The sequence below is a fragment of the Sphaerodactylus townsendi genome, linkage group LG01, assembly GCF_021028975.2.
Source record: "Sphaerodactylus townsendi isolate TG3544 linkage group LG01, MPM_Stown_v2.3, whole genome shotgun sequence".
Taxonomy (NCBI): domain Eukaryota; kingdom Metazoa; phylum Chordata; class Lepidosauria; order Squamata; family Sphaerodactylidae; genus Sphaerodactylus; species Sphaerodactylus townsendi.
In genome coordinates, this window is record NC_059425.1 from 110234647 (window position 1) to 110253223 (window position 18577).

Genomic DNA, 18577 nt, shown 5'->3' on the forward strand with positions numbered 1-18577 from the left:
ATATTTCCACAATTTAAAAAACTTTACACATGCTTCCTTTGCAAAGAGATGATAAAGTAGTACTCCATTTTCTAGTTTGAAAGTAAAAAAATTATAAGTTTCATACTACAATATGAGTGAAACTTGAAACAAGCTCAGATGAATAGTACATTTGCTGTCATAGAGTATGATGAGAAATTGTGTATCACACGTTCAATGAATATCTGCCAGAGTTTGCAAGTCAGTATCTCCCTTTCACACTTTATATTGTTTAGTGCTGCAAAAACTGGTATGTGTATAGCAAAAAATGTGTCCTTCAAATATGAATTGGACCTCAGACAGGAATGGCTGGATTCAAATGTTTGCAAGCTAGAAATTCCTCTGGTGTGTCTGAAAAGCTTCTTATCTCATCTGATAAATAGGAATAATGAGTGGGGACCCAGTAGAAACTTGTGGAAGGAGTGCATTCCCACCTCCTTTTTTCTTCCTTCTTCCTACCCCCATTCCCTCCCATTTGCCATTTTTCAAACCTACCTTGGTCTCTTCAAAACTCTTCTTCCCTTTTCCATCAGTCTGCCCCTTCTCTTCTCTGTCAGTCTACTATTTCTTCCCTTGAAGAATCCTCCCCCTTCACCTCCGGTGCTGGCTTCTCTTCACAGTCCGGTAGGGTAGAAGCCACTGGAGAATTTTTAAAGGAACAGCTGAGCTGCCAGCTCCAGAGGCTGGAGTGAGAAGGATCTTTCTCTCCTATTTGCAGGGTTCTGTAATTGTTGTCTTGGTTGTCTTTTTAAAACTTTATCCTGGTTTTTAACTGTCCAGACTGTGGGGGAACATCAGACATGGGTACGTGGGATTGAGGAAACCATCCCACCTCCCATTCTGCTTCTCTCCAAAGTTTGACTTTAGAAGGTGGTGGGAAAGTTTTAAAAGGGCTGCTAAACCAGCAACAACAGAGCATTGTGAAGGCTCCTCACTCCAGCCTCTGTAGCCTGTAGCTTGGCTATCATAATTTCTCTGCGAGCTTCTAACCCACCAGACTGTAGATAGAAGCAGTGCTGGAGGTAGGATGAGGAAGGAGGAATTACTCGGTAGTGTTGTTTTCATCACTACTTTCCCCATCCTCTTCCCCTCTGTCACTGCAGTAGCATTACATTTCGAGATTTACTAAACCACCACTCCTTATTATTACAGAGTTAAGATTTTTCAGCAGCCTTGGGGGGCCAGGGGGAGGTCCACCAAGTATACAGAAAAATCTCACTTCTTCCCTTGGGGTCCATCACGGAATGTACATATCTGCAGATGGAACCCCCATGTTGCTATTAGATGTGTAGATTTCCACGGTGCAACACAGTAGTTGCAGTTATTTTTAAAAAATTCTGCAAAGCACATCCAAATTAGAAAGCCACTTTTCCTAAAATGCAAGTAATTCCCCATGCAGCAAGTTTCCTCTCTTCTCTCTGGTTGAAACATATGGAAGGACCATACCAAACTTACAAAGAATGGAAGATTAATATATACTTTATCAAGGAATGCAAGTTCTATATGGGGTTTTTAACAAAATGTTGGGTTAAAATAAATACAGCCAACTTTTCTGCTGTTGAAATAGAAAGAAGGGATTCACTTTGACCACCATACAAGAGTGTGCTGGGAATAGCTATGTGTATGAGTGGGCTTTAATATGGATGAGAATTGGGTGAGAGAATGTGAAAAAGCTGGCTAGGTACAACTTGGTGTCCTTCTTTTAAAACATACTTTAGCCTGCTGCTTCACATTTAGGCCCTTTCCACACCGCAACAGTCCGGGGGTGCGTCGGCATAAACATTGCTGACACACACCCCTGGGACCGTTCGCATGGATGGTCCAGGGAGGGCGGCAGGCGGTGGCATTGTGCCTTAATATGCCAGCCACGCCAAGCCGCTTAATCGTTTATTTTAATCTCCTGAGCTGTGCTCGTCGCAGAGGCCAGGGGACACAGCCCCGCATCCCGGAGCGATGGCTCTGGAGTCGCAGGCCAGGGGGGCGTGTCCCCTGGCCTCTGCGACGAGCTGGAAGCCAGGAGACGAGGTAGGCGTTCGGAGACAGTGCGGGGGAAATGGCGCCTTTCAGCCGCTGCCGTTCGCATGGCAGTGGTTGGAAGACGCTGTTTCCGAAAAATCTCGCTGGGGGAGCGAGGTTCGGAAGCAGCGCTGCTCAGGGGTTGTGAGGCCTGCGCTGCTGCAATGCAGCGGCAGCGGCTGTGTGAACCCCTCCCCAGGGACACTGTTTTTAGCGTCCCTGGGGCGCTCTTTCCCGTCCGTGCGGAAAGGGCCTTAGTTTGAACCTCCCAAACTATTATTGTCTATGAAATAAGGATAAATATTTTGTTGGAGAAAATTATTATTTATTTATTTGATTTAATTGCCTGCGCTCTCTTGCCAAAGCGGGCTCAGAGTGGCTCACAACATAGGTATATAATACAATTACATAAAATGTAAATATAAAATATATGATTGATGAACTAAAAACAATATATAGATGGCGCTAAAACTTAACCAAGAATGAAACAACTTACCATTCTCCCTCCCCTCCCCATTTAATAAAAGGGGGAGGGAAAGAATTCCCATTGCTGCCCTCAACTATAGACGTGGCAGAATAGCTCTGTCTTGCAGGCCTTGTGGAATTGAGATAAGTCCTGCAGGACCCTGGTATCATTTGACAGAGCATTGCACCAGGCTGGAGAATAGCCAGATACTTTTTGGGCCAGGGACCACCAGCAGGTTATTATTGAGGAATCATAAAGCTCTCTGGGGGACATTTCGGAAGAGGCAGTTTTACAGATATGCTGGACCATTAAAGATTTTAAATGTTAAATTTAACTGACGCATTTAATATTGTTCTGTCAATCTAGTAATATTGTTTTGTCAATCAGTTCTGTCAAATTGTCTTCACATAATGTGTTATTACTGAGTATATAAAGATATATGACTACCATTCATTCTGTTGTAACAGTTGTTATCATAAACCAATAAAACACTAGTGAACTATTAAACCTCATCTTACGTCCTTCTGTAACTAAGAGCCTTTTCACGTTCATTATTCTCAAACCATTGACAGGTATAAATAACTGATACATAATTGCACCATATCCTAGATCAGCGGTTCTCGACCTGTGGGTCGTGACCCCTTTGGGGGTCTAATGACCCTTTCACAGGGGTCGCCTAAGACTCTCTGCATCAGTGTTGTCCATCTGTAAAATGGATAAATGTTAGGGTTGGGGGTCACCACAACATGAGGAACTGTATTAAAGGGTCGCCTCATTAGGAAGGTTGAGAACCACTATCCTAGATAATATTAATTTCAAATAATTGTAACACATTTTCTGGTTTTGTTATAATGCTGCCCATGGTTACTGTTTCAACCCTGAGCAAACTTTTATGGCCAAGTAACAAAACTTTGAAATTAATGGTTTTTAATGGAAATGCTGACAAACTATGAATTGTAGGTGTGCTGCCATAACAACAACAGTCTGTGGAATTTCTGTTCATTCGTCATGAAAAAGCATGAGAGGGTTGTGCGTGATGTTGGTGGGAATTCAAAGCTGATGCCGTGAATCAATATTCAAATGACATGAATTGGTTTGAATGTAGGTTAATCTGTTCAGAAATTTGTTGTCCAGCTACTTTAAACCATAGCTTTCCTTTGCAACAACTAGTTATAGCTCCCATGCACTAATTGAATATGTGCAATCACAAATAAAATGTGCAATCAAATAATTTAGGGGAAACAAACTTTAAAAATATAATCCCTTTGAAGACATTCAAATCCTATGCATGGTAGTAGGCCAGGATTGTACAAGTCTGCCACTGGGGCATGCCTCTTTTTTACCTGATGTTTGTGGTTGACTTTGCATTTGCTTAGGGATATGTATATCCTGATTTTGTTTTGAGTAGATTGTGATTAGAGACACATTTGACTAGTAGACACATTATTTATGCACTTTAGAAACAGTGTCCCCCTTCATAATATTCTACCATTCATCCTTTCTCCATATTTTTCTTGCTATCTTCTTTTTCCTCTCTTGGTATCTTAGAAAAATTGCTTTTTAGGAAACTTTTCACATTTTCCTAAATTGGTATCTGCATTCAGCTCACAGTAATGACTACTTCCCTGTCCTATCTGCTATGAAAGTTGGTTCCTTTCTTCCAATTGCTTCATTGTCCATATTAGAAGTCGAGTCCTTAAGATAGGCCATTTCTGCACGGCCATGCTGCGGAGATGCGTCGAGGTAAATGACGCCGACGTACACCCCGGGACTGTTCCTTATATGATCTTCATATAGATTGAACAGATAGGGAGATTAAATATATCCCTGTCTGACAGCTTCACCAATTCTATCTTCCAGCACTATCTTTCTCGTTTTAGATTGTTTCATTGTAGGGTTTTGAAGATATGAGATGATTAGGAGTGATTTACTATTGCCTTCTTCTGCGCAGTGCTAACCAGAGTTAGTTGAAATGTCACTGCCACTGTCTATGGTAAATGCTCTGTCAGTGTCAAGTTCTACTACTGCTTCTGCCCAGTAGCTACTGTTCAAGGAATCCTCTGCCCCCATCATCACTGAACTTCCCATTCTCTTCTGCTGATATGAGCATGAACATGCAAATTTGCAGAAAAATTACAAAAGGACCCAAACTGGCACCTTCATCTAACATAATAGCTCCCCTTCCAAAGGAACATCTCTCCAATACACCTTAATCCAGTCTCTAATTTTAGATATTCAATCGGATTTTACCTAACCACAGGGACAACATGTAATCTCCAGTATGTGACATGCAATGCTGCTTATTTTAAACATATCAAACCAGGACTGAAAATTTTGTTTGCGGAACAATGACCTGACATACCCTAAACCAACTGTTGTAAAAGCTGGTGGTAGGAGGAAGATTGGTTAGATAGAAACTTTTATGAAAAAAAGATTTTGCATGAGCATATGTAAACTACCTATTCTGATAGCTGGTGACAATGGGAATAAAATGGTCATCAATGGAGCACTCTCTGAACAATGGCAAAAAATGTCTTCAGTTTTGCCTATTTATTAATATTTTGAAATAGAATTATATTTTAGTGTTGGCCAGGCCACAGGTGCTGCATTTTTTTCCAGAAGCAGCAGTGATATGTTGTTAAACCCCTCTTACTCAGTTAACTACAGAAGCACCGACTAAGAAATCCATAGCATGAGTCTCCATTGGTAGTGAAAGAGAACTGGCCAGGGTTATTTGTACTTCAAGCTCTAAGCAGATTCCAGATTCTGTGAACAGAAATGCTGGATTCTGTGAGCAGGTTTATTTTGGCTTTCATAATTGAATATGTATTTTTCCATTTTGTAGCATTGATTCTGGACTTGCTAGTCACAGGAAAGTGCAGACGTTGGCTTGACTTTCTCACTTTTGCCAGTGGGGGAATTTGGAGTTGCAGTGGGATGTGTGTGAGAGAAAGTTGTTCTCTGCAGTTAGAAGTCCTTGGGCACATGGAAAGGCTGATCTGGAGTCAAACACAAGTCATACATCATAACTGAAAATCTTATTCAGTCACATCTATAGTTTCTGAGGTTTAGCAGCCATTGGTCAGATGCTCTCAAGCATACCTAACTGGTAGAAATTATAAATGGAAACTGAGTTCTGCACCCACCATTCCTTTTTTTTTTTTGGTTTTTCTGCACACTTGTTGAATTGTAGCACACTTGCAACCGTAGGCATCCCTTTGTCAACTGCTAGTTCTGCTTGGTCTTTCTTATTACTTTCTGTGATGGTTTCTACCATAATCATATGTTTGTTCTGGCAGCCAAACATAGAAATAGTAAAGCTATCTCAATTGCTAGCAAAAACCTTCACTGATTGATACAGTTATCATGAGATGGTGAATTTCTCTCTCTCACTACACAATGTCAGTCCACTGGTTTCTTTTTGTTATGTTTTGCATGTCTTTTTTCTGTAGTATATGGTAAAGGTCTCCCTGGTAGATTTTGTTTTTGATGGGTAGTACTTATGCAACTCGTTGTAGGTTAGTATTGGTCCTGCGGATCATGGATTGCTCAGGTCACATTTTTTTTCCGTGGTCTGTTACAGCTGCTGTTGTGCAGTATAGGTAAGCAGACCCAGACCCTTGCAAGGCAGTTGTATAAATGCTACAGTTGTTTGTGGATTTTGTCCTTCATAGCTGCACAAGAACTGATGTATAGAATTAAATATGTGGTGATTAGCTTTCTCTTGACGGATTAGTGCTATACAAAATTACTAGATGCTGCTTGGGTGAAATTAAACAGCCTTGTGAAAACTTTTTTCAATTTTCTATACATATAGGTTTTTAAACTTGCTATTTTGGTCACTTTGTTGATTTACAATGCAGTCCTAAGAACACTTTCCTTAGTGTTAACCTCCACTGGGATTCTGAGTAGGACTGCTTAGAATTGTATTGAAAGTCACTTTAGAAACCATTCACCTACAGCCTACTTTTTCAAACCTTTTCAAATGTGCATAACTGCAAAAGATGGGGCAAGTGTTCTGATCCAGAAGGCATATTATACATGTGTGGATGTTGGGCAACCCAAAGTGTGTGCTGGTGGGTGGGTGGGCTGCTACCAGTACAGTGTGCTCCCAAAGTCCAACCTGGAATAATTCACTTAATTTTATAGGAAGTATCACTGCAGTGGGCACAATATGTGAACCCAGCTTTGATGCTTGGCATAATACATGATCCCAGCCTCAGATAAGAATGAACCTATTTCAGGTGGAGGGGGGGTGGAGCTCAGTAATCATAGTGAGTTGTTTTACCAGTCTTGCTATTTAACCCTCTTTCTACTTTGTCCTATAGAACTTCTATAGAATTGGGCCTGCTCCTTCCTAAATTTCCCTTCGCTTGTTTCAATTTCCTGGTCAGGCTAGAGTGTTCCAGAAGCCAGAAAGATCTTTTATAGTCCATAACTGTTAAAATTTTAAGAACAAGTTTAATTTTGTTTTCCATTAGAAATCCCATCTCTTTGATATTTATATTTACTGGCCTTTTATATAACTTGATTTAAAACTGATATAGATTTACATTGTTAAAGACTTGAAGAGTTGCCCTCTGCCTATCAAATTATAGTGAATTTCAAGCCCTGTACACAGTAGATTTGCATGCTGGATCATGAAATAGTTTGTAGTGTTGTCTGTTGCATTCTGCTCTGCTTCATAATTAGTTGCATTTGGAAAAAAAGTATTCTCAACTGGTGGTGTTAATATTGCTCTTTGTAAATCTGTAATGTGGTTGATCTGTGATAATGGCATTGTATTTTTGACAGAGAGGGTCAAAAGCAACTAATGCTTTCCTTTTGGTTAGAAGTCTTCTGTTTTAAGCATGCTTCAAAAAAGCACAGCTAGATCTATAGCTTTTGGCAGTTTTCAGCTGGCAAAGAGCATGTGAAAGGAGTGCTGTTCTTAGAGTTTGTCCAGAATTTTGTCATTCTTGCATTCTTGTATTGTTAATTTAGAAACAGAATCCCTTTTTCATGGCAAAAAGCAACCCATGTTGGTTGAGGTTAGAATATGTATCTCCTTTCTGCAATCTTTTTCCTTTTTTTTAATTCAAAGGGAATTTTTAGTTGGCCTGCTATTTGGTCAGAGGAGCTCTTGATATAGTAAAATCATATTTGGCAAATTTTGCTTTTTAAAAAAAAAACCACTTAATTCCCTTTTTTGCCTCTAGAAAGGGACATAGCATTTTCATGATTAGGTTCTGAGCAGCTCAGTTCCTTTTCTGTGTTTGTCTTTTGAAAATAATACTTTTTCTTTCTATTAAGACTGTGTTATGTTACAGATACACCATGGAAAATTCTGAAACTTCTTTCTTTAAAAGCATATTCAGAAATGGCTCAGATGTCTCCAATGCTTAGAGTACTTAGGAATTAGCATAACTTTCTGCTGCTTGCTTCTAAGCTTTATACTGTACAGACATGAACTATTCCAAAATGCAGTGGAATTACACACATTGCATAGTCTAGATAGATGAATGTAGCCACCATTTTCCTAAGTGAGAAACATGCAACCCAAAATGATGTATTAACTGATGAGCTGTAGTACAGAAGTGGGTGTCAGGGTTCCCAAATGATTCTTTTTTGTACCTGAGCAACCAAAACATCTGGAGATGGTTCACCTGATGCCCATTAATTTCAAAATCATTTGTGAAATCAAAATCCATAGATAAATAAGTCTTTCAACATTAGGGATGCCAACCTTCTAAAATGCAGTCTCTGCAGACACATTAATTCCATGAATAACGAGATTTGGTTACAATGTTCGCTTAAGTATGATAATTTGTCACAGTTGTGTCTGCGCATGAAGGATATGAAATTAAATATATATATATACACACTGTAACATAAGACAGTCTTAATGCCTTAGCTTACCTTGTAAACCTTTATGTTTAGACTTCATTTCATGCTTTCCAAGCTTCTGACAAAGAAACGATACTGAAATGAACATAAGTAAGACACTCGCTAGTCTTTGGAATACTGTATCTGACTTCTGTTTTGCAGCACAAACAGCGATGCCCTGTGCTGGAAGACCAGTTGGTGGATCTTGTGGTATATGCCATGGAACGTTCAGAGACTGAGGAGAAGTTTGACGATGGGGGAACAAGCCAGTTGTTATGGCAGCACCTTTCCAGCCAGCTTATCTTCTTTGTACTTTTTCAGTTTGCAAGCTTTCCTCACATGGTCCTGTCTCTCCATCAAAAGGTAGATTACATGCCACTAACTACTCTCTGAAGTCAAAACCAGTTTTAATTTTAATGCCTCATCCAGATTTCCACTGTGTCTACCTGGAGACCAGTGCAACTCGTTTGTTCCTTTAAAACCAATCTGTGAATAAATGCATCTTTTTAATTGTTTATATATATAAATCCAACTTCAGTGGTCTCCTCAGTCCTCTCAGCAGGTCTTGTCATACTGCCTCCCCCTCACAGGCCCAGCCAGGCCCAGGGTGTGAAGCTGTGAAGGACAGAAATAGCTGCTGTGGCCCATCCAGGTCTGTAGGGGATGAAGACAGTGCACCCAGGCTTAGAGCAGCCACCTCCATCCTCTCCCAGAGTTCCCAAGCCCAGAGCCATCCTTCACCCTGGTTGGGCCTGGGGTGTGCAGCCATTATGCTAGTGAGGGACAGAGGCAGCAGCTATTGGTATGAAATGACCACCTCAGCGCAGATGCTTTTTTTAAAAAAAGATTTAAACCCCTGGTGGTGGTGGTTTTCAATTTCAGATTTTTCTGTAAACTTGGGGAGTACTCCAATTTTGAAAAAAAAAACCCTGCTTGGGTCAGTCCGCCCCAATCTGTGGATTTAATTGAATATATAGATATGTTGTGACACAAGACTGTGTAGTTCTCTTTTCAGGGAGCTGCCCTGTTCTGTCCTGCTTTTACAGCCAACATTTGACAGTGACCTTTCTTTCCAGTTGACTTTTTAACTCTGTGGGTTTTTTGCTCCATATTTTAAAGGAAGGAAACACATTCCAAATTTCTGTGTTTCAGTTACTAACTTTTGTTGGCCAACTCGTGATAGTCATTTTTTTCATGTCTCAAACAATTGTACTTACATTAGGGAAATGCTAATACTTTAATGTCTAATGGGAGTCAAAAACATTTTAATTTACCAGGAATGAGTGTAGAGTTTTTAAAAATTTTGAATAGATGAATGTGCAGTGATTTTTTTCCTTTGGAATGTGGGCCTGCTGTTTAATGTGTCTTTTACAGTTGGCAGGACGAGGACTAATCAAAGGCAGAGACCATTTGATGTGGGTACTGTTGCAATTCATCTCTGGCAGCATACAGAAAAATGCATTGGCTGACTTTCTCCCTGTTATGAAGCTCTTTGACCTGCTATACCCTGAGAAGGAAGTGAGTCTTTTCTGTGAAACATGATTACTATTATTCACTAAGTACAGTTCATCTAAAACTGTATTCAGGTGGTAAATTAATCTATACAAGACCTTGCTTTAAGAGGTTAATCAGTTCTTCAGGTAGGCAGGAGCTAAAAGGACTGGTAAAGAAAAAGGTTAGAGCAAGAATTTTGCATCTTGTATAATTTGTGTAATGAAGACTAAAGAGAAGAAAAAGATTAAAATAGTTCTGGGATATTTTTTATAAGAAAAGATCAGAAGACCATTTCAAGGAAAGAAGAACAAGAACAAAATATCAAATGTTTGATAGAAAAAGGAATTATCTGTAAATTTCTGTAAAAACTAAAACAGCAATAAAATCTCAGTGTAATAAAATTAATAAAAGAGAAGATCCTAATTTGGAGCCTAAAGAGAAACCAAATGAGCTAACATAAAATATAGAACACACGGAGGATTAAAAATTTAAATTGGAGCAAGGAATGAACCATAGAGAAAATTAGCATTATCATACTGTGGAGTAGAACTCTGAATAGTAAGGTAATGATTAATTGAAAGGAAAGTAGTTTTGTCTTGTTCTTATGAAACCTGAAGTTATACTGATACATCCAGATAGAAACACCTGACAGAAATATGAGAATGAAAAGAGGGTAAAGTTTAATTTCAGTGACATTTATAATGAATCCAAAACCTGAGCACGTTAGCTAATTGTAAAATTATTTTCAGTACGTATGAAAGAAGAAATAAAGTAAAGACAGGACAATGTTATTAGGACAAGATTTTAGACAGAAGAGGCTGGGGGGAGCATTTGCTGTTGACTCAATTCAAGAATGATCTCCAGAAAGATTGATGGATGGAGTGTGTTTCAGGTCATATTTATTTACATTATTTATAGTCTTCCTTTCTCACTGGAACTAGTGCAGCTGGAGTTTCGATTACTGATGAACAAGTTCTGTTAACTGATCTTGGTGTGTTCATTTTCAAAGACTCCTTCTTCTTGGATTGAAGGAACATCAATTTGGATAGTTCAGAAAAGATTTTGCCAAAAAAGGAGTCTAGTTTTAACACAAGGCATGCCAATCCTGGTTTACTTCTTATGCAGATTTGCCTTGGATTTTTGATTCCTGTGGAGGGTGGTTGAAGATTAATCATTGGAAAATATTGTGAATCCAGAGGCTGAGAGCACAGGCCTGCTAATTTACAAGAACAGTTACCTGCACAAATGTACAGTCTCAGAACAATTCCAAATATTTGATCAATAATTTTAGCTGTGTGCTTGTAGAATGTGACCTCATAATTCTTCTTTCCTCAGTGTATTCCAGTGCCTGACATTAACAAACCCCAGTCAACACATGCATTTGCAATGACCTGTATCTGGATACATCTGAACAGAAAGGCTCACAGTGACAATTCCAAGCTTCAGATACCTATCCCTCATTCTCTCAAGCTTCACCATGAGTAAGTGCTATTTCTGACACCCCACTCCTGGGTGAAATCCCTCAAATGTTTAGTGGAAAGCACAAGAGAATGTAGTGTTCTGTCCCAACTATCTACAAAAGTAGGATGAGGAAATATGGTAGCTGTGCTACAAACAGTATCCCCAGTATCCATTGTGTCATTTCCCCCTTTGCTCTGGCTGCTGCATTGCCAACCCTGAAAGTCTGCTCCTTCCTGAAAGAAATTAAATCCCACTGTGGAAGATGGCTTAAAATACAAGAAGCATTCCGACATCATGATGATTAAACTATATCATAATGTCAGCTGCCAAACAAACTGGTTTGTGTGATCGATATGAAACTGGCATTCTGAGCTGTAAATTGAGATCCAAATGCAGCAATCCCTGTTTGTTTATTCGTAGTGTCTCTCTTGCATACAGAAACAGTAGCATTCAGTATTTAATGGTTCAGGACACAGCCCTGACTTTCTCTACATGTCCCCACCCACGTAGTGATAGCTTCTCATCATGCAGGACTGAAACTTCAGGGTAGTTTTAAGAGGCAAAAAAAACTGCCAGAAAGCTATTTAATAGTATGCTTTTAGTCTGTTTGCCAACATAGAAATTGGTCTACATTGTTACAGTCAAAAGCAGTTCACAACCCACATATAATCAGTCATTCCTTTCTGCCCATTAAGAACACTTGTACTTCATATCCAGGGGGAACTGAATAAATAAGTACATAACCTGGATATGATTGTGTGTGTCTTCCCAAGCTCTGCCCCCCACCCCTGGCTGCCCCTTTTCTGAACAAGAACCAATTTGGGGAATGTGGCATGAAAGAGCTGTTTTGTTTCAGAATACTTTTTAGGAAATGGAGCAAACAGTGGGTGTCTGGCTTGCCTTGCCCTATGCTGCATTATCCATGTCCCTGGCATTTATTGCAGCTGACCAAAAGCAACCAGGCAACATGAGCTTTGATTGATAATGGATTTACTGGATGGATTGCAGAGTTTTTGTAATTCTTATCCTGTGAAGATTTTTGCTGCCTTGCTGATCAAGACTGCAAGCTACAAATGCATTCTGAGAAGTAACCACAATGAAAAGAAGCAGCGAAGAAGTGCAAAAAATAGCTACTGAATATGTCACCAGAAAAGTGGTGGATCTAAGTAGGCATGTAGCAGGATAAAAGGGCTTTGCGCACCATTTGTCTTTACATGCCATTTAAGTATAAGCCAACATTGCATTTCACTCTTAATAACTGTACACAAGGAGACTTCTTCAAAATCAGTGCATTGTTTGATCATCCAGCTGTAACTCCATGCTGATATCATTTTTCTTCCTTTCTTTGGGTGTGCAGATTTTTGCAACAGAGTCTAAGGAATAAGAGTTTGCAGATGAATGACTACAAGATCGCCTTGTTGTGCAATGCTTATTCCACCAATTCAGAATGCTTCACGCTACCCATGGGTGCTCTAGTAGAAACAATTTATGGGAATGGCAATATGAGGATCTCTCTCCCAGGAACCAACTGCATGGCTTCAGGATCCATCACACCCTTGCCAATGAATCTCTTGGATTCGCTTACAGTCCATGCCAAGATGAGGTACAGTAGGGTTAGCTACAGCAGAGCTATTTATTTATTTAAAAATATTTATACCCCACCTTATACCAAGTCTGTAGGCGGCTCACACAATCAAAGCTGCAATTTGTTTTAGTAGAGACCTATATGAAATAATATTAACTTTGTTTTAGCTTCAGAGTTAAGGTTTTGATAATAAAATGATTTTTTTTCTTCCAGCCTTATTCACAGCATAGCTACCAGAGTAATCAAACTGGCTCATGCAAAATCTAGTTTGGCCTTGGCTCCAGCCCTTGTGGAAACATACAGCCGTCTGCTGGTTTATATGGAAATAGAATCCTTGGGCATCAAAGGTTTTATCAGTAAGAACATTTGCTTATTTGATTTCTGTTGTGAACTGGAAGCTACAAATGAGCATGTTTTGGTAGAGCACTAACTTGCACATGCAAAGAAAAAATGCTTCTCATGTATACACTTTGGAGAATGCATAATATAAAATTGCAAGCAGAGAACCCACAAGAACATGCAGTGGGCATCTCATTTTCCCATTCTGTCCTCCTTCCCTTCCCCAAAAGCCTCCATAACCTGTATCCTCTTACTACTACTTTGTCTTTCCTGTGATCAGCCGAGTGACTTCATTTGCCTTCTTGTCTTCATCAGATAGTGGGGACAAGGTGAGGTTTAGTGACTTCCCTATCCACATGACTGTATCTGTGTTCTGACTTGAACTAACTAATTTTCCAGTTCAGAGTTCACTCTGCTGACAACTGCAGACACTGGAAACTGCATGTTTATGATGGCTTGTTGGAGCTGACCTTTAAACTGAATCTCATTTCCTGCTCCTGTGCAGGACACTTATGTTACTAATGAGTTCAGCTTAATTGCATGATAATAAACTATTTATTGAATGGACTGCAATGTTCTTTGATAAGATTTTACTACATGCCATATATTGTGAATAGTGTAGTGCGAAGTAAAATTCGCCAGTCTGTAAAGTACAGGAAAATCTTCGTCCTTGTAAAAATGATAACTTTTGCTCAAATGCTGTCATTAGAAAACAGTTGACATCCCTGTATTCTTCTTAGGTCAGCTTCTACCCACAGTGTTTAAGTCTCATGCTTGGGGAATCTTGCATACTTTGTTGGAGATGTTCAGCTATCGCATGCACCACATCCAACCTCATTACAGGGTCCAATTGCTCAGTAATCTTCATTCTGTTGCTGCAGTTCCTCAGACCAACCAGAATCAGCTTCATCTGTGGTGAGTCATATCTCTGCAAATTGCCATTTTTGTTTGAATGGCACTGCATACATCAGGAGAAAAACAAGAATGAAACAGCACCTAGATTAAAAGGCCAAAACATCTCTTAGACGGGCCAATTGATTGTGATAGTGATCTGAAACTTAAAAGCTTCAAGCCGCCTAGCATGTGATAGGACCTGCCCGTTAGGATTTAAAGCGGTGAATTTCAACTTGGATTTCTTTCATTCAGACCCATACTTTCTAGACAGTGTATTCTGCCAATGCATGAAAGCAGTTTTAGCAGACTGGGTATAGAAAGGAGTAAGGAAATAAATATTTTGAATTGTTATACGACACAGTCTGAAACAGAGTTATACCCTTCTATGCCCATTGACTTCAGTAGACTAAAAAGAGTGTTTCTCTGTTTATGATTGAATGCTCAGACTATCAGTAGTCAGTTGAGTGTAGTTTTGAGGTTTTGGCTGGATTGAAATAAACTCTCTTGCTCTCTTAGGACAGATTTAAATATGCCTTTCATTTTTTTTCAGTTGGGGGGGGGGGGAAACAATAATTTAAATAAAGAGAAATGTGAAATAAAGAGAAATAAGCCATAACAATGAAATCTTATTTGAAGCACAATGACTCCAAAATGCTAGTCTTTTACCTACATGTATCAAAACAAACACATTTTGAGTAATGAAGCCCCTACTTTCTCTTTACAGCGTTGAAAGTACAGCTCTGAGACTGATCACAGCGTTGGGTAGCTCTGAGGTCCAGCCACAATTTACCCGCTTCCTCAATGAGCCAAAAACAGTACTTTCAGCAGAATCAGAGGAACTCAACAGGGCACTTATTTTAACTCTGGCAAGAGCAACACATGTTACAGGTAATGCTCTTTCACCGCTTTGTAAACATTAAGCAGAAATAATTTTGCTATCTTCAGGGTATAAAAGGGGAGAGCAGCAGATTAATGCAGTACTGAGAGCTTTAAAATGCTTGAGTTATATTATGTTTTCTCTATATCATGATTTCCCTATATTACGAAAGTAATAACATAACTCAGGGAGAGCAAACATATTTTTTTTCTTCCAAATGTGGTTAGTTACATGGCACTTCAAACTTAGCAAGATGAATTACCCAAGTTAATGTTTCAAAGTAAGAAATCCTTCTAAGTGTAGTCAAACATAAACAAGGTGTTTTCTCCCATATATTTCAATTTTTCATAAGGACATTGTGACTAGAATATGGTTTTTAGGACTTTGGGTAAAGTGTTCTCGATTCAGTTTAGCTGAATGTTGAGACTTCTGGAAACAAAGAATTAAATTCAGACAATGGAAACTGGTGGAATACTCAAAATAATATTCATCTATATGGTGTCAATGGGATGTGTAAATGGCATTTTACTAATACATGGCATACATCAGTGTGGTATAGTGGTTAAGAGTGGCAGACTGTAATCTGGAGAACCAGGTTTGATTCCCTACTCCTCCACATGAGTGGCAGACACTAATCTGGTGAACCAGTTTGTTTTCCCCGCTCCCACACCTGAAGCCTTCTGGGTGACCTTGGGCTAGTTACTGTTCTCTCAGAACCACCTCAGTCTCACCTACCACAAAAGGTGTTTGCTGTGGGAAGGGGAAGGAAAGGTGATTGTAAGCAGTTTTGAGACTCCTTAAAGGTAGAGAAAACGGGTATAAAACCAACCTTTCCTCTTCTTCTATATGTTTAAGCTACATATAACTAAGATTCAGTTACTTTTACATATCTTTTTTCAGATTTTTTCACAGGATCAGATTCTATTCAGGGAACTTGGTGCAAAGATATACTTCAGACCATCATGAGCTTTACCCCTCATAACTGGGCTTCTCATACCCTGAGCTGTTTTCCAGCTCCACTGCAGGTAATTTTCACAGATGTAATTCACTGATGTTTATACACAAGAGTAAGTTGTTATGAAAGAAGGTAATGAAGCTATTGATGCAAAGTTCACTTCAGGGAAAGAAGTTGGATAGTAATAGAGAAAATTTAATGAAATTAAAATTTAGGGAGTTTAAACCAAATCCACTGGTTACTGAATGCAAATCCTAGTAATGATGTTTACAGAAATAAGCCCTAAACTTAAAGAAAACCTAAAGGTACACCTGGTTTTTCTAATCTTTTGAAAGGAACAGTGTATAATCAGCCTCTTAAATGCTTTCCATTTCTAGTTTTAGAGGAATAATTGGAGTCAGTGGCTCACCACACTTACCTAACCTCAGATGAAAATCTTCGTGTTGCACTCAGATCTGTTTGTATTTCAGGCTTTCTTCAAACAAAACAATGTACCTCAAGAGAGCCGTTTCAACCTGAAGAAGAATGTGGAGGAGGAATATCGAAAGTGGAAGTCAATGAACAATGAGAATGACATAATCACCCATTTTTCCATGCAGGGTTCCCCTCCCCTCTTTCTCTGTCTTCTCTGGAAAATGTTGCTAGAGACAGATCACATTAACCAAATTGGCTACAGGTAAGCCTTTTCAAGATTAAGTTGTATTTCATGGTACATGGGACAGTAAAATCAGTTGAATCATCTTAGTACAGAGTATCTTCCACATGGAGGCATCATTAAGTTTACATAGGCTTTGTTTCCTTTTACTAAATTTTCCTAGGCAAAGCCTTCTGGAGAGGGAGTAGGGGAGCCACAGCACCACAGAGTGGTGCAGAATGCATGGTTGAGTGGTGTGTGCCTCCTCCCAAGCTTACCATGGCCCCTAGGCTGGGTAAAGCCAGGTCGATGCTCTGGTCACAACGAGGCGACAGAAAGTGATAGGAAGAGCAGGAGAGAGGATTCTCTACCGGTGGTAGGGGATCCCGGTCCCATGCTGGAGGGTAAGATGAATTTTACCCAGTTCGGCCAGTGGATGACCATACAACCAGGCCAAGCTTTATGACAGACAGGCGTTATGGCTCCCTCATATTTTTGTCGAGGGCAGGGTGTGGTGCCGGAAGGTACAAGGGAGAGAGGGGCCGATGCAACAGTTGCTGGTGCCCCAGCCCTATAGGCGGAAGGTTCTAGATCATAGCCACGATCACTCTTGGACAGGACACTAAGGGACCACAAACATAGCAAAACACATCCTGGCACATTTCTTCTGGCTTTAGTTCACTGAGATGTAAAATTGTCATGTCGATCATGTGAGGTGAGACAGTGGAAAAATACCATGGGACCCAAGCGTGCTCTTATCCCCTCTCCTTGTCATGTATGTGGATCCAGTTCTGTTTGCCATCAGAGAAACACCCCAAGCGTCCTTGAGATTCTCCCCCTTTAAGTTGGTCTATGGGTGGAAAACCCGGGGTATCCTCAAGGTCTTAGAGGAATCCTGAGCAACCCCCCAGGCAGATCTGGGACAGCCAACCCCAACCTACATGCAGTTGCTACAAGCCTGATTTTAGCGGCCGCAACCTAGAACAGGCTCAAAAGGTACAGCCCAATTTTTTTCCTTAGCTGGAAATTGCAGCCAGCAGAACGACCGTATTCCGCATCACTGTCCGGGAGCACTGCATATCAATGAGGACTTTTGCCTGCACAAAGACGAAACAGAGACTGTGGCATCTCCCGGTGGGGGAGTGGGTGTCTGGGGTCTAGCATGTATTGTGAACAAGATTAAGCAGGAGTAAAGCCGCTAGGCAGCTATTGAAAGCCAAACTTCAAGACCTGAACTGTCACAGCAAAGTAATGCAAAATGCACCACAGAACTAGACCTGTCTAGTAATTCAGAGAACATCAAAGAGTCCGTATAGCTACTCATTTCACTGAGAATGTTCTTCAAGCTCTATCTTGATTCATAATTTTTTGCATGTGATCGTTTTCTTAAGTATTATATGCTGTCAGGTACTGCAACTTCAGATATTGTTTGATTGTTACTTGGAAGCATAGACTGAATAGCTGTTTTTAGTTTCTATTATTAAATTTACTTTTTTGTTCTGTTCTGTTTCTTAGGGTGCTAGAAAGAATTGGTGCCAGAGCTCTGGTTGCTCATGTTAGGACATTCGCAGATTTCTTGGTCTATGAATTTTCCACATCAGCAGGAGGACAGCAGCTCAACAAATGTATTGAGATTCTCAATGACATGGTATGGAAATACAATATTGTGACACTGGATCGGCTGATATTATGTCTGGTAAGAAATGCCATAAAATGTACTCCATGTAAAGTTAGTCCACAAGTAGTAATCCTTTTATGATTGTATTCATTGTGTGTATTTTACAAAATGTTTGAATGTAACATACAAAATTCTGCTGGAGCTGATAACCAAAATATGTATGATGTTCTTTCTATTCCAAGCTTCCTCATCAGTGGATAACTGAGAGATGTGGGTGCTTGGAGCAGAAACATGCCGGACGGGCTTTCTTTTCCATGCCCACTACTAAATCACCTTGTTTGTACCCCAAGCACCA

The 18577-nt window shown here is 39.9% G+C and overlaps 1 protein-coding gene across 1 annotated transcript in view; it reads left to right on the forward strand.

The window, feature by feature from the left end:
• Positions 1-18577, forward strand: part of MED23 (mediator complex subunit 23) — a 37186-nt gene that overhangs the window by 14566 nt on the left and 4043 nt on the right. The window contains exons 12-21 of the mRNA XM_048505492.1: positions 8528-8728; positions 9740-9883; positions 11195-11340; positions 12678-12923; positions 13119-13261; positions 13985-14159; positions 14863-15026; positions 15916-16040; positions 16441-16646; positions 18120-18300. Of these exons, the coding sequence (XP_048361449.1) occupies positions 8528-8728; positions 9740-9883; positions 11195-11340; positions 12678-12923; positions 13119-13261; positions 13985-14159; positions 14863-15026; positions 15916-16040; positions 16441-16646; positions 18120-18300 (1731 nt within the window). The remainder of the gene's footprint in view (positions 1-8527; positions 8729-9739; positions 9884-11194; positions 11341-12677; positions 12924-13118; positions 13262-13984; positions 14160-14862; positions 15027-15915; positions 16041-16440; positions 16647-18119; positions 18301-18577) is intronic.